The sequence below is a fragment of the Oncorhynchus mykiss genome, chromosome 2 (genome assembly GCF_057628025.1).
Source record: "Oncorhynchus mykiss isolate SJ-2025 chromosome 2, ASM5762802v1, whole genome shotgun sequence".
NCBI lineage: Eukaryota > Metazoa > Chordata > Actinopteri > Salmoniformes > Salmonidae > Oncorhynchus > Oncorhynchus mykiss.
The window spans coordinates 66,076,305-66,100,915 of record NC_143023.1 but is presented as its reverse complement, the minus strand read 5'-3'; the positions used below and the strand labels follow the sequence as shown (position 1 = coordinate 66,100,915).

The window sequence follows — 24,611 nt, the reverse complement described above, 5'->3', positions numbered from 1 at the left end:
TGTCATTCGAAAACATAATGTTAACTTTCACTGCTATGCGGATGACACACAGCTGTACATTTCAATGAAACATGGTGAAGCCCCAAAATTGCCCTCGCTAGAAGCCTGTGTTTCAGACATAAGGAAGTGGATGGACGCAAACTTTCTACTTTTAAACTCGGACAAAACAGAGATGCTTGTTCTAGGTCCCAAGAAATAAAGAGATCTTCTGTTGAATCTGACAATTAATCTTAACGGTTGTACAGTCGTCTCAAATAAAACTGTGAAGGACCTCGGCGTTACTCTGGACCCTGATCTCTCTTTTGACGAACACATCACGACTGTTTCAAAGACAGCTTTTTTCCATCTACGTAACACTGCAAAAATCAGAAACTTTCTGTCCAACAATGATGCAGAACAATTAATCCATGCTTTTGTTACTTCTAAGTTAGACTACTGCAATGCTCTACTTTCCGGCTACCCGGATAAAGCACTAAATAAACTTCAGTTCATGCTAAATACGGCTGCTAGAATCCTGACTAGAACCCCAAAATGTGATCATATTACTCCAGTGCTAGCCTCCCTACACTGGCTTCCTGTTAAGGCAAGGGCTGATTTCAAGGTTTTACTGCTAACCTACAAAGCATTACATGGGCTTGCTCCTACCTATCTCTCTGATTTATTCCTGCCGTACATACCTACACGTACGCTACGGTCACAAGACGCAGGCCTCCTAATTGTCCCTAGAATTTCTAAGCAAACAGCTGGAGGCAGGGCTTTCTCCTATAGAGCTACATTTTTATGGAATGGTCTGCCTACCCATGTGAGAGACGCAGACTCGGTCTCAACCTTTAAGTCTTTACTGAAGACTCATCTCTTCAGTGGGTCATATGATTGAGTGTAGTCTGGCCCAGGAGTGTAAAGGTGAACGGAAAGGCTCTGGAGCAACAAACCGCCCTTGCTGTCTCTGCCTGGCCAGTTCCCCTCTTTCCACTGGGATTCTCTGCCTCTAACCCTATTACAGGGGCTGAGTCACTGGCTTACTGGTGCTTTTTCATGCCGTCCCTAGTAGGGGTGTGTCACTTGAGTGGGTTGAGTCACTGATGTGATCTTCCTGTCTGGGTTGGCGCCCCCCTTGGGTTGTGCCGTGGCGGAGATCTTTGTGGGCTATATTCGGCCTTGTCTCAGGATGGTGTCTTGTCTCAGGATTGGTGGTTGAAGATATCCCTCTAGTGGTGTGGGGGCTGTGCTTTGGCAAAGTGGGTGGGGTTATATCCTTCCTGTTTGGCCCTGTCCGGGGGTATCATCGGATGGGGCCACAGTGTCTCCTGACCCCTCCTGTCTCAGCCTCCAGTAGTTATGCTGCAGTAGTTTATGTGTCGGGGGGCTAGGGTCAGTTTGTTATATCTGGAGTACTTCTCCTGTCTTATCTGGTGTCCTGTGTGAATTTAAGTATGCTCTCTCTAATTCTCTCTTTCTTTCTCTCTCTCTCTGAGGACCTGAGCCCTAGGACCATGCCTCAGGACTACCTGGCATGATGACTCCTTGCTGTCCCCAGTCCACCTGGCCGTGCTGCTGCTCCAGTTTCAACTGTTCTGCCTGCGGCTATGGAATCCTGACCTGTTCACCGGACATGCTACCTGTCCCAGACCTGCTGTTTTCAACTCTCTAGAGACAGCAGGAGTGGTAGAGATACTCTTAATGATCGGCTACAAAAAGCCAACTGACATTTACCCCTGAGGTGCTGACTTGCTGCAACCTCGACCACTACTGTGATTATTATTATTTGACCATGCTGGTCATTTATGAACATTTGAACATCTTGGCCATGTTTTGTTATAATCTCCACCCTGCACAGCCAGAAGAGGACTGGCCATCCCTCATAGCCTGGTTCCTTTCTAGGTTTCTTCCTAGGTTTTGGCCTTTCTAGGGAGTTTTTCTTAGCCACCGTGCTTCTACACCTGCAATGCTTGCTGTTTGGGGTTTTAGGCTGGGTTTCTGTACAGCACTTTGAGATTTCAGCTGATGTATGAAGGGCTATATAAATACATTTGATTTGATGTGTGTGTGTGTGTGTGTGTGTGTGTGTGTGTGTGTGTGTGTGTGTGTGTGTGTGTGTGTGTGTGTGTGTGTGTGTGTGTGTGTGTGTGTGTGTGTGTGTGTGTGTGTGTGTGTGTGTGTGTGTGTGTGTGTGTGTGTGCGTGCGTGCGTGCGTGCGTGCGTGCGTGCGTGCGTGCGTGTGTGTGTAAACACTAGGTATGTGTGTTACCTGTTGTACATGTTCCAGAAGAGCTGCAGGTTGACCTGGTTGACGGTGTTGTTGATCTGTTGACGGTAACTCTGGACCAGCTCTGTGTTGTTCATCAGCTCCTCCTGTACAACCATCCACAATAACACAGGTAGACTGAGAGACTGGTGTCTCTGAAGGTTATTAACATTACACAGCCTGCAGTCTAGTGTTGTTATTATTGTGTGTAGTCCGAAGCCTCCAGTCTAGTGTTGTTGTTATTATGGTGTGTAATCCAAAGCCTCCAGTCTAGTGTTGTTGTAGGTACGTGGATAATGGTTTGATTACCACACATATCTGGAGTGAGGACTCACCTGGCTAAAGAGGTGGGGCAGGACTGTGTCTGGAAGAGCACTGGTGAGCCCAGAGAGCTGGAGAGGGAGGAGGAGAGAGAGAAAGAGAGAGATGAGGAAAGAGAGATAAATATTATTACCTTGCACCAATTGCAAGTACAGCAGCCATTTTGATAGTTGTAATATGCTTTAAAAGGTAACTCTGTTTATGTGTTTGCCACAGAGGTCTGCTACCTTGCCAGTGGCCCAGTCGATCCAGCCCTTCCCGTTGGGGTCGATGTTGAGCAGCACCAGGCCCTCCACCAGATCAGGGAAGATCAGCTGAGGGCAGAGCAGAGCAGAGCAACGCTGTCTTATGTTAGATAGATACCACAGGAGGCTGCTGAGGGAAGGATGGATCATAATAATGTTGGGAACGGAGCGAATGGAATGGCATCAAACACTTAGAAACCATGTCTTGATACCATTCCACTAATTCCACTTGAGCCATTACCATGAGCTCATCCTCCCCAATTAAGGTGCCACCAACCTCCTGTGGTAGATACACCTGGGATCATTATTAGGCCCCAAAATATGAAATATGTGGAAAAGCAAAGAACAATAACCGGGTATGACTTACAGCAAATTTGGCCAGGACGTAAGCGCCAGCCCCAACTCCAATGCCCACAATGCTCTTGAATCTGTCAAATGAGAATGGTTTGAATTACTTTACAGGTTCATTCATGCATTCAAAGTTGAACAATATGGATAATATATGTACTGTTTACTAGGAGAGAGAGGAAGGGGAGGCCCACTCACCCAAAGTGCTGCACTACACTGGGCAGCATGCCTGCCAGCTGGTCCATGGTGGGGTACTGGTACCTGTTGAGAGGTGAGGTGGAGATCTTTAGTTAAACAGTCACGTGACCAAGAGACAGCACTGAAGGAATCCCTGTCTATCTGTCTGTCTGCACACTCCAGCCAATACAAGACACCGGAGGTGCATGGATAGGTATAAGTGTGTACAGGCATGTACGTGTGTTTAGGTGTTATATACCCCTGTGGCATCTGAGAGGCTCCAATCTGCTGTCCAGGAGCATCCACATGACACACCACAAAGTGCTTGGTGATCTCCTGCATGTCCTCGTTGTGGAAGAAGCTGTTGAAGCACAACTTGTCTGTGCAGGGCAGAGAGAGAAAGAGAGACAGAGGGAAGAAAACGTTAAACATGCACTAAGCAGAGAGCACCTCGTCAGCAGGGGAAATGAGAATGGGAAATAACCTGAGGTTTTACTGGGAGTCATTCCATTATCATCTGGGTGCTTGAGTGATCGTACATTAAGTCAGAGTAAAGAAAAGACAATCTAGTTTGATATACTGCATTTTAACTGAGGTTATAGGTTAACTGGAGTGCCATCCCTCTCTGTTTAACAGACCAGCAATGACACCCTACATACCTCACCTCTGAAAACCTACAACAATATCAACAACTCTGATCAACAACTCTGTTTCCCCCCCTCCCACCGCCGCTGTTGTCCTAGTTCTCTTCGGTTTGTGGAGACAGACAACAACATGGAGTTGCTAAGGTGATAGAAAATAGGAGGCAGGCATGCAGAGGGAGGCAGGCAGGCATGCAGAGGCAGGCAGGCATGCAGACGGAGGCAGGCATGCAGAGGGAGGCAGGCAGGCATGCAGAGGGAGGCAGGCATGCAGAGGGAGGCAGGCATGCAGAGGGAGGCAGGCATGCAGAGGGAGGCAGGCATGCAGAGGGACGAAGGCAGGCATGCAGAGGGACGAAGGCAGGCATGCAGAGGGAGGCAGGCATGCAGACGGAGAGAGGCATGCAGACGGAGGCAGGCATGCAGAGGGAGGCAGGCAGGCATGCAGAGGGAGGCAGGCATGCAGAGGGAGGCGGGCATGCAGAGGGAGGCGGGCAGGCAGACGGAGGCGGGCAGGCAGAGCGAGGCGGGCATGCAGAGGGAGGCAGGCAGGCAGAGGGAGGCAGGCAGGCAGAGGGAGGCAGGCATGCAGAGGGAGGCAGGCATGCAGAGGGTGGCAGAGGAACAGCTGATCTACAGTGCAGCAGTGCTGACCCCTCCCCCAACACCATCCCGCTTGTATGATAGGGATGTTTTTCTGACCTACATTTCTCACTCTCCCTCTTTCTTCTCTCTCCAGCCGTCATTCTTTCATTACCCAGTCCTTTGTTGACTGACCACTGACAGACAGTGCTATCTTGTGGAATGCAGTTTGTATCTGGTACTTCAATGGGCTGGATCCTATTTCAGACAGCTACTGGCAATGCAGTTGTAATGTAGATGATTAAATATTGTGTTTTGTATCCTGGAGTCATTTCCTGCTACAAGTGTAACAATACTCCCTGCAAACTGCAGCAACATTGAAAAGCAGTCCCCATCCACCAATTAGAGGAGCTAACGAGCAGGCTCAGCTGGGAGGTAGTAACGGACATGCTGGGTAAATGTGAGAGAGTCACACTGTCTGTCTGCGCTCTGCAGTGGGCTGGCTGGACCGCTGTCAGGGAATGCTACTGGTACTCTGATATAGCTCCCAGAATGGAGTCCAATTATCACCTCAGATACACAACACCTCCCGGGGCTGACAGCTCGACGGATACAGCTGCCAGATCCCACCATGAACAGCACCCTTAGGAAGTGTTGTAAGATGAACCCTGAAACCAGCTGCAGGTCATTGTTACATGACAGATGGTGGTGCAACAAAGACATGAACTCACACATGGAGCACAGACTGAAAGCGCGTGTGCACGCACACACACAAGCGTAGCAGCAGGGTAGCCTAGTGGTTAGAGTGTTGGATTAGTAACCGAAAGGTTGCAAGTTCAAATCCCCGAGCTAACAAGGTACAAATCTGTCGTTTTGCCCCTGAACAGGCAGTTAACCCACTGTTGAATGAATTTGTTCTTAACTGACTTGCCTAGTTAAATAAAGGTAAAATAAAGGTTTGTACTCACGGTTAAGCCCCACATCATGGTAGGTGAGGATGGCAGGCTTGTTTCCTTTGGGGGCCCCACGAATAACCACGTGTAGCATCCCATACGGAGTCTCAATGTCATGTTCCTGAAACAGACAAATACTCATATTTAAATGCATGTACATTTACTTCCACAGGGACGCATTCTGTACCTCTGCACATACAATGTCAATGCCATGTTCACTGATGGGCACAAACAGTTGACACACTATCACTGAGATGTAATAGACCTTCCACTTCTGATCAACATTCGGAGAGGCCTGACAACATATACTGTAAAGCACTGGTGTCAAACTCGTTCCACGGAGGACCGAGTGGCTGCGGGTTTTCGCCTCTCTCTTGTACTTGATTGATTAATTAAGGTAACTAATTAGTAAGTAACTTCACCCCCACATCTGGTTTTCTAGGTCTTAAATGAGAGGAAAAAACAAAAACCTGCAAACATTCTATGCAATAGCATATTCATTACAAAATGTTATTGTGTGGTGTTGACATAGTTACAGGGTCTCATTGGTATTTCAATCTCACATGACCCACATCCTCATCAACACAGCCAGACAGGCAGAGACACTCAAAATGGAGGCAGCAGATATTACTTCCATAAACGTTGGTTCAGCGCTCCAGGATTATGTCCTATCACAGCCAGACAGAGAAATGTCACTGATAGGCCTGCATCCCAAATGGCACCGTATGAGCCCTGGTCAGAAGTAGGGCACTAACTAGGGAATAGGGTGCCATTGAGGATGTACTGTAGCCATAGTCTGTGACGCTAAGTGCTCCCTAACCACGCATCGGTCTGGCACCCAATACATGTATGTCTGACAGTATGCGGCATGCCCTCTGTGAAGCAATTACATCGGCAGCTACTGCAATACACTCACCTGTAAAATCTGTTGTCTTTTTTGTCTTTGTGTGACATGAAATGCTTGTGTGAACGATTGACAGATACAATGTAAAGGTAAAGGTCATTTGGGTTGTCTAAACGTGTAGTATGATAGGGGTTGATGGAATGGGTAAAACTATTTTGGTATTTTCTGGATGGCAGCACAATAGACTGCAGGTAAAAACAGCACCTGTATCACTGCAAATACTCCCTCCCTCTCTTAGTCTCTTCTGTGATTTCTTTGTCTCTCACTCATCTTCCTCTCTAATTCCCTTCCTCCCTCACTCCCAAGGTCACACAGACATCCAAGTGCGGAATAATTTGCATCTCCCCCAGACTTACGGGCATCTCTGTGTAGGCTTACATGTGTTGCAGAATGCATTAGTGTGTCAGTGTGTCTCCACGGAGACATTACACGACTGATCATTAGAGCAACACAATAACAGTACAACAACCATGCCACTATGCAACATTAACTCATATGTTCAGTTATATAATAAAACCAAATCTAGACTACTAATATTTCAACATGCAGATTTCACTCATGATCTCATGATCCCAGAGCATTAAAACAGATGGGTACATGATAGACAGCTAGTCGTTCTGCAAAGATATGAACATGGTATAAGAACATGCATGAAGAAGGTAAGACGTGGTTGTGTGTGTGCATGAGAAATAAACGTGTGCACAATGTGCTCGTCATGCACATCCACGAACAGAGGAGTTTATTAAGACACAGCAGTGAATTTACTTGATCAAAATACCCTCACGCTATCAGTCACTCAGTCACCTGCAGACACACTTTACACCGCCACTCACCCCATCCCAGCATTCAGGCATGGTGCCTGAGTAAGTGTGCTCGGTGGAGGAGGAGAAAGAGGAGGAAGAGCGGCAGGAGGAGTAGGAGCTGCGGGTGGAGACGAGACATTCAGAGCCTGTCCTCTCTGGTAGTGGGACTGCTGCTGCTGGTGGTCTCTGTCTCGTCTAGCCTCGTCCTGTTCTAGGGCTGAGCTCTGCAGTCTTGCTGCTGCCCTCTCTCTTCCCCAGACACCTTATAAACCCACCGTGAGGGCGTGCTGAGCTCAAGCCCTTTGGCTGGCTCTCTGCATCTGATTGGTTGGCTGCCCAATCAGTCACAACATCTTCTCTGCTGTGCTCTTGTTTTGCTCTCTCATCACCACCACCACTGCTCTATATCAGGGGAGATTCTCTCTCTCTCTCTCTCTCTCTCTCTCTCTCTACCTGTCTCCCTTCAATTCAAAGGGCTTTATTGGCATGGGAAACATATGTTTACATTGCCAAAGCAAGTGAAATAGATAAAAGTGGAATAAACAATATCAAATGTACAGTAAACATTACACTCACAAAAGCCATGCCATATTATGGCTATGTACAGTGTTGTAACAATGTGCAAATAGTTCAAGTACAAAAGAGAAAATAAATCAAATAATTATGGGTTGTATTTACAGTGGTGTTTGTTCTTTACTGGTTACTATTTTCTTGTGGCAACAGGTCACAAATATTGCTACTGTGATGTCACACTGTGGTATTTCACCCAATAGATATGGGAGTTTATCAAAATTGGATTTGTTTTAAAATTCTTTGTGGATCTGTGTAATTTGAGGGAAATGTGTGTCTATAATATAGTCATACATTTGGCAGGAGGTTAGGAAGTGCAGCTCAGTTTCCACCTCATTTTGTGGGCAGTGTGCACATAGCCTGCCTTCTCTTGAGAGCCAGAACTGCCTAAGGTGGCCTTTCTCAATAGCAAGGTTATGCTCACTGAGTCTGTATATAGTCAAAGCTTTCCTTAATTTTGGGTCAGTCACAGTGGTCAGGTATTCTGCCACTATGTACTCTCTGTTTAGGGCCAAATGGCATTCTAGTTTGTTCAGTTTTTTTGTTAATTCTTTCCAATGTGTCAAGTAATTATCTTTTTGTTTTCTCATGATTTGGTTGGGTCTACTTGTGTTGCTGTCCTGGGGCTCTGTGTTTGTGAACAGAGCCCCAGGACTAGCTTGCTTAGGAGACTCTTCTCCAGGTTCATCTCTCTGTATGTGATGGCTTTGTTATGGATGGTTGAGAATCACTTCCTTTTAAGTGGTTGTAGAATTGAATTGCTATTTTCTGGATTTTGATAATTAGCAGGTATCGACCTACTTCTGCTCTGCATGTATTATTTGGTGTTTTACGTTGTACACAGATAATATTTTTGGTGTTTGTCCCATTTTGTGAATTCTTGGTTGGTGAGCGGACCCCAGACCTCACAACCATAAAGAGCAATGGGTTTGATAACTGATTCAAGTATCTTTATCCAGATCATAATTGGTATGTTGAATTTTATGTTCCTTTTGATGGCGTAGAATGCCCTTCTTGCCTTGTCTCTCAGATCGTTCACAGCTTTGTGGAAGTTATCTGTGGCGCTGATAGGCCGAGGTATGTATACTTTTTGTGTGCTCTAGGGCAACTGTGTCTAGGTGGAATTTGTATTTGGGGTCCTGGTAACTAGACCTTTTTTGGAACACCATTATTTTTGTCTCACTGAGATTTACTGTCAGGGCCCAGGTCTGACAGAATCTGTGCAGGAAGATCTAGGTGCTGCTGTTGGCCCTCCTTGGTTGGTGACAGAAGCACCAGATCATCAGCAAACAGTAGACATTTGACTTCAGATTCTAGTAGGGTGAGACCAGGTGGTGCAGACTGTTCTAGTGCCCTAACCAATTTGTTGATATATATAGAGCATTTGGAAAAAATTCAGACACCTTCACTTTTTACAAATGTTGTTACGTTACAGCCTTATCCAAGAATGGATTAAATTGTTCCCCCCCTCATCAATCTACACACAATACCTCATAATGACAAAGCAAAAACAGGTTTAGAGTTTTTTTTAAAAATGTATAAATAAATAAAATATCACATTTACATAAGTATTCAGACCCTTTACTTTGTTGAAGCACCTTTGGCAGCAATTAGAGCATGGAGTCTTCTTGGGTATGAAGCTACAAGCTTGGCACCCCTGTATTTGGGGAATGTCTCCTATTTTCTCTGCAGATCCTCTCAAGCTCTGTCATGTTGGATGGGGATCGTCGCTGCTCAGCTATTTTCAGATCTCTCCAGAAATGTCCAGGCTCTGGCTGGGCCACTCAAAGAAATTCAGAAACTTGTCCCGAAGCCACTCCTGCGTTGTCTTGGCTGTGTGCTTAGGGTCATTGTTCTGTTGAAAGGTGAACCTGAGCACTCTGGAGCAGTCGAGGTCCTGAGCACTCTGGAGCAGGTTTTCATCAAGGATTTTCCCTCGATCCTGACTAAAATCCCAGTCCATGCCACTGAAAAACATCCCCACAGCATGATGCTGCCACCACCATGCTTCACCGTAGGGATGGTATTGGCCAGGTGATAAGCAGTGCCTGGACAAAGAGTTCAATCTTGGTTTCATCAGACCAGAGAATCTTGTTTCTCATCGTCCGAGAATCCTTTAGGTGACTTTTGGCAAACTCCAAGAGGGCTGTCATGTGCCTTTTACTGAGAAGTGGCTTCTGTCTAGCCAATCTACCATAGAGGCCTGCTTGGTGAAGTGCTGCAGATATGGTTGTGTTTCTGGAAGGTTCTCCCATCTCCACAGAGGAACTCTGGAGCTCTGTCAGAGTGACCATCGGGTTCTTGGTCACCTCCCTGACCAAGGCCCTTCTCCCCCGCTTGCTCAGTTTGGCCTGGCGGCCAGCTCTAGGAAGATTATTGGTGGTTACAAACTTATTCTATTTAAGAATGATGGAGGCCACTGTGTTCTTGGGGACCTTCAATGCTTCAGACATTTTTTGGTACCCTTCCCCAGACCTCGACACAATCCTGTCTCAGAGCTCTACGGACAATTCCTTCGACTTCATAGCTTGGTTTTTGCTCTGACATGCACTGTCAATGTGGGACCTTATATAAACAGGTGTGTGCCTTTCCAAATCATGTCTAATCAATTGAAATTACCACAGGTGGACTCCAATCAAGTTGTAGAAACATCTCAAGGATGATCAATGGAAACAGGATGCATCTGAGCTCAATTCCGAGTCTCATTGCAAAGGGTCTGAATACTTTTGAATATTTTTACTATTTTCTACATTGTAGACTAATAGTGAAGACATCAAAACTATGAAATAACACATGGAAATCATGTAGTAACCCAAAAAGCGTTAAACAAATCAAAAAATATGTTATATTTGAGATTCTTCAAATAGTCACCCTTTGCCTTGATGACAGCTTTGCACACTCTTGGCATTCTCTCAACCAGCTTCATGAGGTAGTCACCTGGAATACATTTCAATTAACAGGTGTGCCTTGTTAAAAGTTCATTTTAATGTGTTTGAGCCAATCAGTTGTGCTGTCACAAGGTAGGGTTGGTATACAGAAGATAGCCCTATTTGGTAAAAGATCAAGTCCATATTATTGAAAGAACAGCTCAAATAAGCAAAGAGAAAGAACAGTCCATCATTACTTTAAGACATGAAGGTCAGTCAATCCGGAAAATGTCAAGAACTTTGAAAGATTCTTCAAGTGCAGTCGCAAAAAACAACCAAGGGCTATTATGAAACTGGCTCTCATGAGGACCGCCACAGGAAAGGAAGACCCAGAGTTACAATGTAGAAAATAGTAAAAGTAAAGAAAAACCCTGGAATGAATAGGTGTATCCAAACTATTGACTGGTACTGTATATGTTTTTGCTGTTTGTTCTTTGTTATAGAGCAAACAAGATTGGAGAAGTGGTTTATCCATACATCTCAATTTTGGATAGATAATTCTTTGTGTTGTTGTTTGTTTAGTGTTTCCCAATTTTCGCAGAAACTGAACATTTGTTTCTTCAATTACATTGTATCAAAGCACAAGGCGAGCCCCAGATGCAGACACAGGAGGCAGATGGTTGGAGTTTTACAATGTTTAATAATCCAAAGGAGTAGGCAAGAGAATAGTCGTGGACAGGCAAAAGGTCAAAACCAGATCAGAGTTCAGGAGGTACAGAGTAGCAGAAAGGCTTGTGGTCAAGGCAGGCAGTATGGTCAGGCAGGCGGGTACAAAGTCCAGAAACAGGCAAGGGTCAAAACCGGGAGGACTAGAAAAAGGAGAATAGCAAGAGGAGTACAGGAAAAACACGCTGGTTGACTTGACTAAACATACAAGACGAACTGGCACAGAGAGACAGGAAACACAGGGATAAATGCACTGAGGAAAATAAGCAACACCTGGAGGGGGTGGAGACAATCACAGGAACAAGTGAACATGACACATTGAGCTAATTTCTGATCTGCTGTTCCTTCTTTTTCCATAGTGTATTTCTGTATTGTTTTAGTGATTCACCACAGTGAAGGCGTAGGGTCAGGTTTTCTGGGTCTCTATGTTTTTGGTTGAATACGTTTCTCAATTTCTTTCTTAAGTTTTTGCATTCTTCATCAAACCATTTGTCATTGTTGTTCATTTTCATAGGTTGTCTGCTTGAAAAAAAATACTTGATAGAGAAGCTGAGAGGTCAAATATACTGTTTAGGTTTTCTACTGCCAAGTTTACACCTTCACTGACTTACAGTCAGTGGTGTAAAGTACTTAAGTAAAAATACTTTGAAGTACTACTTAAGTAGTTTTTTGGGGTATCTGTGCTTTACTTTACTATTTATAGTTTTGACTACTTTTACTTCGCTATATTCCTTAAGAAAATAATGTACTTGATAGGGGTGTCAGTGGGCTGACTGTGAACCCTCTGAGAGACTCTGGGTTGAGGTCAGTGATAAAGTAGTCTACAGTACTACTGCCAAGAGATGAGCTATAAGCGTACCTACCATAGGAGCTCTCTCTCTCTCTCCCTCTCGTGCAATGATCACATAGACGCTCCTCTTTGAGCACCCCGAATCACACATCCTGTGCCCTTGCGCAAAAAACTCTGTTATTTTATTGTTCAGTTTAATACTACATGTGTTGTTCAGAGTAAATCAATTTTATGATTGTTTCAATGAGCACTTTGTATCATCTGGTAGGCTGTTTGATTCAATGTCCTCTGTCTCTGTACAACCCTGTGTGGATGAACCAGTGACAGCTGGTCAAACTTTTTGCTTTTTGCCATTCTCAGTGCAGGTGGTACATAAAGCCCTGAAATCCTTAGATCAGAGAAAGCCTGCCGGTCCTGATCTTTTGGATCCCTGCTTTTAAATCTGGCAGCTGATTTCATAGCTGAACCACTTACATCTCTGTTCAATCTAACCCTGGAATGTAATGAAATTCCAAAGATCTGGAAATCAGCATTTGTCCTACCACTTTTAATAAAAGGGGGAGATCCTACTCTTTTAAATAATTATAGGCCAATCTCAAAGCTGTCACCCCTGGTGAAAATACTTGAAACCCTTGTAAGTGAACAGCTAAAAGTGTTTTTATTTACTAACTCTATTTTATCAATGTACCAATCGGGCTTCAGGAAGAAGCATAGCACAATTACAGCAGCCATGAAGGTTTTAAATGATATCACTGAAGCCCTTGACAAAAAACAGCACGGTGTCTCACTTTTTATTGATCTCTCTAAGGCTTTTGATGCAGTTGATCATGCTATACTAAGGCAGAGATTGTCGAGTGTAGGTATTTCGGAGCATGAGGTGCATGGTTTGCTAACTATCTGTCTGATAGAAATCAGTGCACTCAATTTGATGGGCTTATGTCTGTTAAATTGTCTGTCTTGAATGGTGTGCCCCAAGGCTCTGTACTTGGTCCTCTCTTATTCACTATTTATATAAATGATTTAGACAAAAATGTCCAAAATGCACAACTTCATTTTTATGCTGATGATACTGTTATTTACTGTTGTGCCTCGTCTCTTACAAAAGCTTTCCAGAACATGCAAACTGCTTTTTATACTGTTCAACATACCTTGTGTCAATTGAAGCTTATCCTCAATACTGACAAAACTAAACTAATGGTGTTTTCTAATGCAAGAAATAGACCTCTGAACCTTTCACCTATTACTACCTGTCAGGGCAAGGAGATTGAGGTTGTAACCTCATATAAATATCTTGGAATTTTAATTGATTACGGCCTCTCTTTTAAATTGCATATTCAACAACTTACAAAACAATTGAAGCTGAAATTGGGATTTTATTTTAGGAATAAGGCCTGTTTTTCTTTTGAAGCCAGAAGGAGGCTAGTATCAGCTACATTTATGCCTTTACTAGACTATGGGGATATTTTATATATGAATGCATCCGCTCAGTATTTGAGATCAATTGACACTCTTTACCATGGCACTTTGAGATGTATTATTGTTGTTCCTGTACAGGAACCAAAATCAGCGGAAATTTCAGAGCGCCACCTGTAGTACTCGATAAAACTCAAACTTTCATTAAAACACACATGCAAGGTCCTCAATTAAAGCTACACTCGTTGTGAATCTAGCCAACATGTCAGATTTGTAAAATGCTTTTCGGCGAAAGCATGAGAAGCTATTATCTGATAGCATGCACCCCCCGAAATACCTGAACGAGACCTAAACAAAAGATTTAGCGGTAGCCGGCGCTACACAAAACGCAGAAATAAAATATAAAACATTCATTACCTTTGACAAGCTTCTTTGTTGGCACTCCTATATGTCCCATAAACATCACAATTGGGTATTTTTCCCGATTAAATCCGTCATTGTATACCCAAAATGTCAATTTATGAAGGCCGTCTGATCCAAGGAAAATTCACCTTTACAAGACACTACGTCACTTTTTAAAATTAAAAAAGTTGCCTATAAACTTTTACAAATCACTTCAAACTACTTTTGTAAACCAACTTTAGGTATTAATAAACGTTAATAATCGATCAAATTGATCACGGGGCGATCTGTATACGATAGCAGCAAGTCTTGAAATCATTGTCCATTTTTTTCACTTTCATAATTTCCTCGGTGCACCCCAAGACAGGAAGTGCCTATACGTCATCCCACCAAGGATAAACTTGCAATGAAATGCCAGTACTGGCGACATCGTGTGGAAGCTGTAGGCGTTGTAAACAAATTTTTTTTTGTGTTTTTGGTGAACAGTTTTCCCTGGGATTTTTACTCCTGAACATGTTCTGTTATAGCCACAGACATGATTTAACCAGTTTTAGAAACTTCAGTGTTTTCTATACACACATACTTATCATATGCATATACTATATTCCTGGCATGAGTAGCAGGACGTTGAAATGTTGCGCGATTTTTAACAAAAAGTTGCGAAAAGCTGCGAGAATTCGCATCATCCGTAACAGGTTTTAAACTGCAAAACCCTTACGCACCACTGCACTTTGTATACCAGTGTTGGCTGGCCTTCTCTAGTCACTCGTAGGCTCAGTCACTGGTATACTTTTATTTACAAAGCCATTTTGGGTTTACTACCTTTTTATTTGTGCATTTTTATTGTTCAGAAGTGTGGTGGGTACTCTCTTTGTTCGCTGGACTTTATCCTGCTAACTGTTCCAAATGTCCGAACTGAATTTGGTAAAAGGGCTTTTATGTACTCTGCGCCATCGTCTTGGAACGCCTCACAAAATACTTTTAAACTGGAAGAACTTGTCCCGATTTGTGTTTTTAAATCACTGATAAAGTATTTTGAGGCTGATTCCCTGACCTGTCAATGTTTTTAATTAGCTGTTTTGTGAATTCAATGGTTTTTACTAGATTACTTGTAGTTTTTCATGTTGTCTGTCTGTAATTTTTTTGTAATGACTTGGTGCTGCCTATCTTGGCCAGGGCGCTGTTGAAAAAGTGAGCCCTTCCTGGTTAAATAAATGTTAAATAAAAAATAATAAATAAATAAAATGGTCTCGTATACTTTACCCCCAATGCCACTTTGGAAAGTTTTGTTATATAGTCCATCATGCCATATAGAATCATAAGCACTATAAATATCAACAAAACATACAAATACTTTTACTCTGCTGTTCTGATGAACATGCTGGTTTATTAGTGTGTGTAATGTGTGTATATGGTCTGTTCTGATGAACATGCTGGTTTATTAGCATGTGTAATGTGTGTACATGGTCTGTTCTGATGAACATGCTGGTTTATTAGTGTGTGTAATGTGTGTATATGGTCTGTTCTGATGAACATGCTGGTTTATTAGAGTGTGTAATGTGTGTATATGGTCTGTTCTGATGAACATGCTGGTTTATTAGCGTGTGTAATGTGTGTATATGGTCTGTTCTGATGAACATGCTGGTTTATTAGCGTGTGTAATGTGTGTATATGGTCTGTTCTGATGAACATGCTGGTTTATTAGCGTGTGTAATGTGTGTATATGGTCTGTTCTGATGAACATGCTGGTTTATTAGTGTGTGTAATGTGTGTACATGGTCTGTTCTGATGAACATGCTGGTTTATTAGTGTGTGTAATGTGTGTATATGGTCTGTTCTGATGAACATGCTGGTTTATTAGTGTGTGTAATGTGTGTATATGGTCTGGTCTGTGTTTGGGTAGAAAGACAGTGCGTTTTTTGCTGAGAGCATTATGTTGTCTGAGGAAGGTCTGTATTCAGTCATTGAGAATATAACAATTCCCTCCCTTCCTCCCATTGTCCCTGTCCTACCTGTCCCCTTTCCTCTCCCACCCCTCTTATCGCTCCTCTTATCGCTCCAAAAGTCATGGAAGGTGATGCATAAACAAATGCTTAGTATGCAGTGAGATTTCTTTTGCTAATTAAAATTCAACACACACACATGCATGGACACGCACACAGGCGCACACTCTCAACACTCAAATTTCAAGAGGCCCGTTCATTTGATTTGTGCAAAGCAAATCACAGTTGTTATTTTCATAGCACCAATCGTAAGGGTACACAGTCCTCTCCCGTTTAACTCAACATAATCAGCAACTGTGTTTGTTAGCCTTTCCATTATAAAGGACTGTCAGGAGGTAGTGGGAGAGGGGAGTGTGAGAGAGAGAGAGAGGAGGTGAGACTGGAGAGGGTGAGAGAAGAGGGGGGTGACACTGGAGGCGTCAGACAGAGGTGAGAAACAAGGTGTCTGGATTATTCTGATCTCATCGTCACGTGGATTCATGTTAAAATTGACAACATCACGGGTACAGAAATCAACTTCTGAGTGGTATTACTAATCCATAACGGATAGTAGGTTACTATGGTTATAGTGATAGTTGTAGTATTGAGATTGATGCCCTATTATGTGAGTGATAATCATTGAACAGTCTCTCTCACACACAAACACAAATAAGTCCTTTACACTTTATCATTCAGACACAAATCTGTACCACACTGTGTGAGAGGTGCTGTGTGATAGCGAATGATTCCATCAACCATTTGGCCAAACAATCCCTCCTCCTTCTCCTCCCAGTGCGACACCATGGTTACGCGGGCGAGTGGACAGTCATAACGATTATTGGGGATACAGTATATTGAGAATAGGAGAGAATAGACTTTAAGTACCTTCCAGTCTCCAATTGGCATCAGGGTCTCACAGTTCTCCTGCAGACAGATAACAAAAACACAATGTCAACTGACGCCCAGTATGTTAGTCCCTCTGCTTCCACTTCTGAGATGCCACAGGGCTGAGCAGGCCGTTAAAGCTGAGGGGATGGATCCACAGAGAGCAACAGAGATAGAGGCTGTGTGGGTCCAAACAGACAGACAGCAGTTAGTGGACAGGGAAGAGAAGGGTCAGGAGAGACAGAATACGTTTTCCCTGCCCTAAAAGAGCCAAACCAGAACCCAAGCATTCCCCTAAACTTCAGTGCAACATGAAGGACATGCTCTATAGAGGTTATAGTTGAATCAGAAGCATTATTAGTGGGTTAACAATAATTATCCCCAAACTCCTTGTGGTGCTAAAGGTACAATCCTAGATAGTGTATTCATATACAGTGGTTTCACGAAAGACAAAAGGATTATAGATCAACACACGAATGAGGTGAAAGAGGAAAGTTGACAAATGGTTGCATTGTCATCAGCAGTCCATTGATAGAGGGTGATGCCATTCAAGACAGTGTTACAGTGATCAGACACACCTAGAAAGAATGGTTATTTCATGCAGTTGTCTTTAGTGGAGAGACGTAGTAGGTTAGTGGTTTCATTCGGACGGTCGGACCAGCAGGTGTCACTCTTGTCCTTTGGAGCCCACGTGTGACTGCAGTAGCACAGAATGGTGGGGTTGGTGGTGGTGGTGGTGGGGGGGGGGTGGTGGGGTGGGGGCTGCGACATTGTGCTGGAGGTGTTGGCTGGCTGCATGTTGGTCTCCAGGAATGTTCAAAATCTCTCTATTATCAGATTATCCTTAGTCTGTCTGTGAATTTATGTCAGCATGAAACACTGCTATTGCTACTACTACAGCCTGTGTGTAAAGGAACTTTAATAAATATAGATCATCTCTGTTGTTTGTGGCCCTCCATATTTCTCTGACTCAGGATGTGTTGTAGGTGATGATTTAAATGTGCATCCGATAACACAGTCAAAGGTAACGGAGATTTAGGACCCCTGCAGGGCATGGGGAATAGTCCCCCTGCAGGTTAGTTCTGGGTATGTAATTACCGGGATGCACCCACTGGTCCGATTGCGGGTCTGGTGGAGCCAGTGCCGCGCGATCACATGCCACCGTTGTGGGGGGCGGCTTGAGGAAGAGGGGGCGGTGAGTGGTGCAGGGCTTGCGCAGGGGAGTGCGTTCACACACCGCCCTTGGTCTCTCTGCATCATAAACACAAACACAGGTGTGTTACAGTGGCTGGTCAGTCCACCTCAGGGGTCCAGGCAGGGAGAGGCCTGGAGGGGAGGAAGACTAACAGACCTGGGAGGACATGACCCATGCAGAGGAGGACAACAGAGGATAGGCTAAGGTAACAGCTGTCTGGATAAACTGCTGTAATGATATCCTCCTGTTAAATCCTCAACAACATAGACTTCTAAAGGATACAGTGTAATCTGGGTCACACATCCACTCCCGATAACGTTTTACTTTAATATGTATTTCCCTTGGGACTAATTACTAGCTAGCAGGTAATAATCATCAATAACTTTGAATGTATTATTTGGCCTCCAAGTTTTATCCGCCAATGCCTTGGCATCGTCTTAGTAATTAGTTTCTCCCCTCTCTCAATCATTGTCAAGAGAGTCAGGGAAGTGTATAAATTACAGTGACATATTCTCTGAGACTTTTGGCATTTCAATCAATGTGATTGTCTTTCCTCTACTGATGCCACCTCTCTTGTCCTCCTCACATACAGTCCCAGCAATCAAGAGTTACTTACAGCTCCTGCTAAGACGGGCATACTGCTGCAATCAGTGGATTTGGTTAGACCTTGCAGCCTCTCAATTATATAGTCTTGTCCCCCCCACCCCTTCTTTCACACTCCTGAATTGAAATGCAGTGTATGATTCATCCCTCCTACACATGTAAACACATTCTGTTTCCAAAGAAAGACACACAAAAATACACTATTATATCACACACTCTGCACAAAAACAAACACACACACACACACACACACACATACACATTCACACACATTCACATACACATACACACACATACACATACACATACACATACACATTCACACACAGTTATATAAAGTAAATGCTCACCATCTCAGTATCTTGTCCTCTCTGCTCTGGTAGTAGGGGTTTCTCCTCAGTAAATTGCTGCTCCTTCATCCCAGCCATCCTGGAGAGCAACCTGCAATCACCATAGCAACGCACACTTTGTTACTTTAAAATCTGAAATTCATCCATCAATTCAAACCACTGCAGTAGCAAAACCGCATTATCATGTTTTTCTCCCCCCAGTAAATGTCTACAGTATATCAAGCTTTTGGCTGGGTGGCAAGGTCTTCAGGAGGTTTGGTTGCTGTGGTGGGGCAAGTCAATTTTCCCTATATAATTGCTACACCAGCCCCCATAGTCCCTTTTTGTTGGGCATGTAAAGAAGTCCAGGGATGCACAGTATCTGAATAGAGAATACATGTCCAAGGTTTTTTCTGGATCAAAAAGTGGCTCGCAGGGGGCACTGTCGGTGTGTCTGAATTTGAGAGAACATTTAAGAGGACCCAATCTTGGCGCTATAGAGACATTTTCCTGCAATTCTACAAATTTGTCCATGGAGCTGAGATACATTGATGCAGTTTTAAAGCAAATTTCCTGCGATTCTTTGTTATTTTGCTCAAACGTGATAATATAATGTGTACTGATTTAAACATTGCTTGAACCTAGGAGACCAGAAAAAATGCTAAGGCAGACACCCGAAGATTTCAATGGTTGTGGGAAGTTTGTGGAAAGTTGTGGTATTGGCCTATTGGAAAACATATTAAACAGTAGTCGCCTGTTCTCTTTGGGCCTCCAGTGGTCTTCAGCTCATGAATTGGGTCACAGACTGAATAAAGCAGGTCTGAGGACCCAGCCAGCCAGACAGACAGTGAGCTTCCCCATTAGGATATAATGAAACTCCTGCAGTGTAGCCAGATCAGTGGACACAGAGGGGCTATATCAATTTAGATTGATATGTCTATACAAGGGCACTGATAAGCCCACAGAGCAGAGCTGACCCAGGCTGGCGCCACTCGACTAACACATTGGATCACTGAGGATATCAAACGCTCACACATACATGCACACACACAGACACACACACACACACACACACAGACACACACACACACACACACACACACACACACACACACACACACACACACACACACACACACACACACACACACTTACACACACACACAGACACTTACACACACAGACACACACAGCCTATTTACAGTGCCTATAGAATGTCTACACCCCCCTTGAATTTCATCACATTACATTATTACAAAGTGGGATTAAAATAGATTTCATTGTCATTTTTTGGTCGACAGGAAGATTAATGAAAAACAAAACACTAATATACCATGATTAGATAAGTCTTACAAGTATAAGTATTAGATAAGTATCGGGCGGCAGATGGCCTAGGTGGTTGGGAGCGTTGGTCGCTGGTTTGACTCCACAAGCCGTCAAGTTGGGAAAATCTGCCGTTCTGCCCTTGACCAAGGCAGCCCCCCTCACCTCTTTAATGCAGAAGATACGTTTCATTGAATGCATTCAGTTGAGCAACTGACTAGGTTTTCCCTATTCACCCCCCTTAGTTAATACATGTTAGAAACACCTTAGTCAGAAATCACAGCTGTGAGTCTTCTTGGTTAAGTCTCATAAGTTCTTTGCACACCTGCATTGGGCAATATTTGACCATTATTCTCTTCAAAATTCTCCAAACTCTGTCAAGGTGTTGGGGATCATGGCTAGACAGCCATTTTCAAGTCTTGTCATAGATTTTCAAGCAGATTTAAGTCAAAATTGTAACTAGGCCACTCGGGAACATTCACTATCTTCTTGATAAGCAACTCCAGTGTAGATCTGGCATTGTGTTATAGGTTATTGTTCTACTGAAAGGTGAATTCCTCTCCCAGTGTCTGGTGTACAGCAGACTGAGGGATAGTCATAAACAAATCATGTCAACCCCTATTATTTCACACAGAGTGAGTCCATGTAACTTCTTATGTGATTGGTTAAGCCACATTTGACTTCTGAACTAAGTTTGGCTTGCCTTAACAAGGGGGTGAATACTTCTGTAAAGACTGTATTTTAGTTATTTAATTTGTATTAATTTGTAAAAAAAGAAGAAAACTTTGACATGATGGAGTATTTTGTGTTAAATATATTTCAATCCCACTTTGTAAAGCAATAGAATGTGACAAAAGTTCAAGGTGGTGCAGGCGTTCGATAGGCGTGCACACACACACAGGCACATTAACTCACTCATTGTCAAGAAAAACAAATGCAACAAAATAAAAGAAGGCCTATTGAATAAAAAAAAATGTGTAAAAATGATCCAAACGTAATGGTAAAGAAGCTGCAATGGGAGGCTGTCAGCCCAATAAGCATGTAAGGTGAAATATGGAAACCTATGAGATGTACAACTATTCCCTGCTGGATCAACTACTTTACTGACAGACTTAGTTAGCATCAAAACATTGTTTGCTGTTTGAGTCTTCCTACCAAATTGAGTCATGCACGGTGATGAAGTGGCCTCATAATGATTTAGAAACCCCAACTCAACACAGTGACAGGCTGTTTAATGGCTGGGATGCAGTAACAGCAACAGCTAGTCAACACACGCTCTCTCTCTTGTCAGCGGAAGTTTCCAGACCCTTAGACAAAACCCAGATGCAGACACTCCAAAACAAAAGTCCCTCTAAGTAATTTGCGACACTGGAAATCAAAACCCTCTCCTCCTATTTGTGACAACACTGTTGTTGTTCTCGGTCTGAAAGGGACGTTTGCATGACATTATAATGGGCCCATGACCAACTTTAATTAGGAACTAACCAGGACAACCAGCCTCATTACTCTGCCTGCTTAATCTCTCTCTCTCGCTCTCTCTCTCCTTATATAAGATGGCTTGCTGTGAAATCAATTACCATTACAGTCTATATTCGTCCCTGTTGAAGCCGTTTCAAACCCACTGATTCAGGTTTAAATGACTCAATACTTTTGTTCGCTAGCTGCTTTATTCAATATTCCCTAAATCCACAAATACAGTTTTATATTTTCTCTGAGGAATTATTCCTCATACTAATTAAATGAGGGGGACTTGATCATTTACCCTAAAATGAGGCTGATCGGGAACATCAACTTGACTTCTGGGTGGTGCTGGTGGTGTGTGTTTTTATGTGTGCCCATTGTGCATCCATGGTCTATGGAGTCAAGTAGTCAAGTGCTACTTCAAAGTCTCCTTCCATCCAGTGTCTGTTCATCATCTGCTCTCTGTTAGTGAAAAGAAGATGTGAGGTTTCTCTTACCAAGTTCAGGTTTGTTTTTCTCCATGAGAGTCAAGAGAAGACCGTCATTTTATTTGGTCAAGGATGGTCAAATACAGTGCCTTGCGAAAGTATTCGGCCCCCTTGAACTTTGCGACCTTTTGCCACATTTCAGGCTTCAAACATAAAGATATAAAACTGTATTTTTTTGTGAAGAATCAACAACAAGTGGGACACAATCATGAAGTGGAACGACATTTATTGGATATTTAAAACTTTTTTAACAAATCAAAAACTGAAAAATTGGGCGTGCAAAATTATTCAGCCACCTTAAGTTAATACTTTGTAGCGCCACCTTTTGCTGCGATTACAGCTGTAAGTCACTTGGGGTATGTCTCTATCAGTTTTGCATATCAAGAGACTGAAATTTTTTCCCATTCCTCCTTGCAAAACAGCTCGAGCTCAGTGAGGTTGGATGGAGAGCATTTGTGAACAGCAGTTTTCAGTTCTTTCCACAGATTCTCGATTGGATTCAGGTCTGGACTTTGACTTGGCCATTCTAACACCTGGATGTGTTTATTTTTGAACCATTCCATTGTAGATTTTGCTTTATGTTTTGGATCATTGTCTTGTTGGAAGACAAATCTCCGTCCCAGTCTCAGGTCTTTTGCAGACTCCATCAGGTTTTCTTCCAGAATGGTCCTGTATTTGGCTCCATCCATCTTCCCATCAATTTTAACCATCTTCCCTGTCCCTGCTGAAGAAAAGCAGGCCCAAACCATGATGCTGCCACCACCATGTTTGACAGTGGGGATGGTGTGTTCAGAGTGATGAGCTGTGTTGCTTTTACGCCAAACATAACGTTTTGCATTGTTGCCAAAAAGTTCAATTTTGGTTTCATCTAACCAGAGCACCTTCTTCCACATGTTTGGTGTGTCTCCCAGGTGGCTTGTGGCAAACTTTAAACAACACTTTTTATGGATATCTTCAAGAAATGGCTTTCTTCTTGCCACTCTTCCATAAAGGCCAGATTTGTGCAATATACGACTGATTGTTGTCCTATGGACAGAGTCTCCCACCTCAGCTATAGATCTCTGCAGTTCATCCAGAGTGATCATGGGCCTCTTGGCTGCATCTCTGATCAGTCTTCTCCTTGTATGAGCTGAAAGTTTAGAGGGACGGCCAGGTCTTGGTAGATTTGCAGTGGTCTGATACTCCTTCCATTTCAATATTATCGCTTGCACAGTGCTCCTTGGGATGTTTAAAGCTTGGGAAATCTTTTTGTATCCAAATCCGGCTTTAAACTTCTTCACAACAGTATCTCGGACCTGCCTGGTGTGTTCCTTGTTCTTCATGATGCTCTCTGCGCTTTTAACGGACCTCTGAGACTATCACAGTGCAGGTGCATTTATACGGAGACTTGATTACACACAGGTGGATTGTATTTATCATCATTAGTCATTTAGGTCAACATTGGATCATTCAGAGATCCTCACTGAACTTCTGGAGAGAGTTTGCTGCACTGAAAGTAAAGGGGCTGAATAATTTTGCACGCCCAATTTTTCAGTTTTTGATTTGTTAAAAAACTTTGAAATATCCAATAAATGTCGTTCCACTTCATGATTGTGTCCCACTTGTTGTTGATTCTTCACAAAAAAATACAGTTTTATATCTTTATGTTTGAAGCCTGAAATGTGGCAAAAGGTCGCAAAGTTCAAGGGGGCCGAATACTTTCGCAAGGCACTGTAAATATGTCCTCCTTTTCATCTCTCTCTCCCTCCATCTCTCCCTCTCCTCTCCTCTGTTCTTTTACAGTTCTACACAGATTTTGTAGCCATGACAACCTCCAGCAGTGCTGTCGACTCGCCTGGGTTCTAACAGGATCTGGCTTACCTTCTCTGTTCCTTTTAACATCTTCTCATTACCACCAGCTGCTCCCCTCACATCTCTTTACCCACACTAACTACCTCTGTCTGGCTGGCCGGCCTCCATCCTCCATATCTAACATATCGCTCTCCTTTCCTCTCATGTAGCTCATAGGGTTATGAGCTGGAAGGGTTGACTTTGTACTGTGGAGAGACTAGTTCTCTCTCACAGTCCCCAATTACAGTTGCAGGGGCCTTATGTGTGACTCATATCTGTGACTCATATCGGTGATAGAGAGTGGGCCTGAGGAAAAGCATTCTGCTGGACAAGAAATCGATGGGATGTGCATGTAGGGGGAAGCATCTGACCAGATGCATGATTCAGAATCAATTCCCGGAAACTGGGCCAGGTTCGGCTCTCTGTCATGTGTGTGCACAGTGTGTGTGCATTTCGTTGTGTAATGGTTGCGTTGGGTAGCGTCAGGATTTTAACTCTTACTGACGAGTTTTTGAACAGTTTGTTTTA

The 24,611-nt window shown here is 43.4% G+C and overlaps 1 protein-coding gene across 10 annotated transcripts in view; it reads right to left on the bottom strand.

The window, feature by feature from the left end:
• ndrg4 (NDRG family member 4) overlaps positions 1-24,611 on the bottom strand; it is a 43,809-nt gene that overhangs the window by 10,364 nt on the left and 8,834 nt on the right. For 4 of the 10 annotated variants that reach the window (XM_090205255.1, XM_036953469.2, XM_036953459.2 and 1 more), the window contains 10 exons: positions 19,003-19,093; positions 17,953-18,105; positions 16,855-16,893; positions 5,528-5,633; positions 3,596-3,716; positions 3,358-3,420; positions 3,179-3,239; positions 2,794-2,880; positions 2,581-2,637; positions 2,249-2,352 (listed from right to left, as the gene is read on the bottom strand). In XM_090205255.1, coding sequence (XP_090061381.1) covers positions 2,249-2,352; positions 2,581-2,637; positions 2,794-2,880; positions 3,179-3,239; positions 3,358-3,420; positions 3,596-3,716; positions 5,528-5,633; positions 16,855-16,893; positions 17,953-18,105; positions 19,003-19,080 — 869 coding nt within the window. In that variant the 5' untranslated portion in view covers positions 19,081-19,093. Of the gene's footprint in view, positions 1-2,248; positions 2,353-2,580; positions 2,638-2,793; positions 2,881-3,178; positions 3,240-3,357; positions 3,421-3,595; positions 3,717-5,527; positions 5,634-7,249; positions 7,671-16,854; positions 16,894-17,952; positions 18,106-19,002; positions 19,094-24,611 lie in introns of those variants that run through there. The other 6 variants (XM_036953477.2, XM_090205270.1, XM_036953487.2 and 3 more) reach the window with 3 other exon arrangements.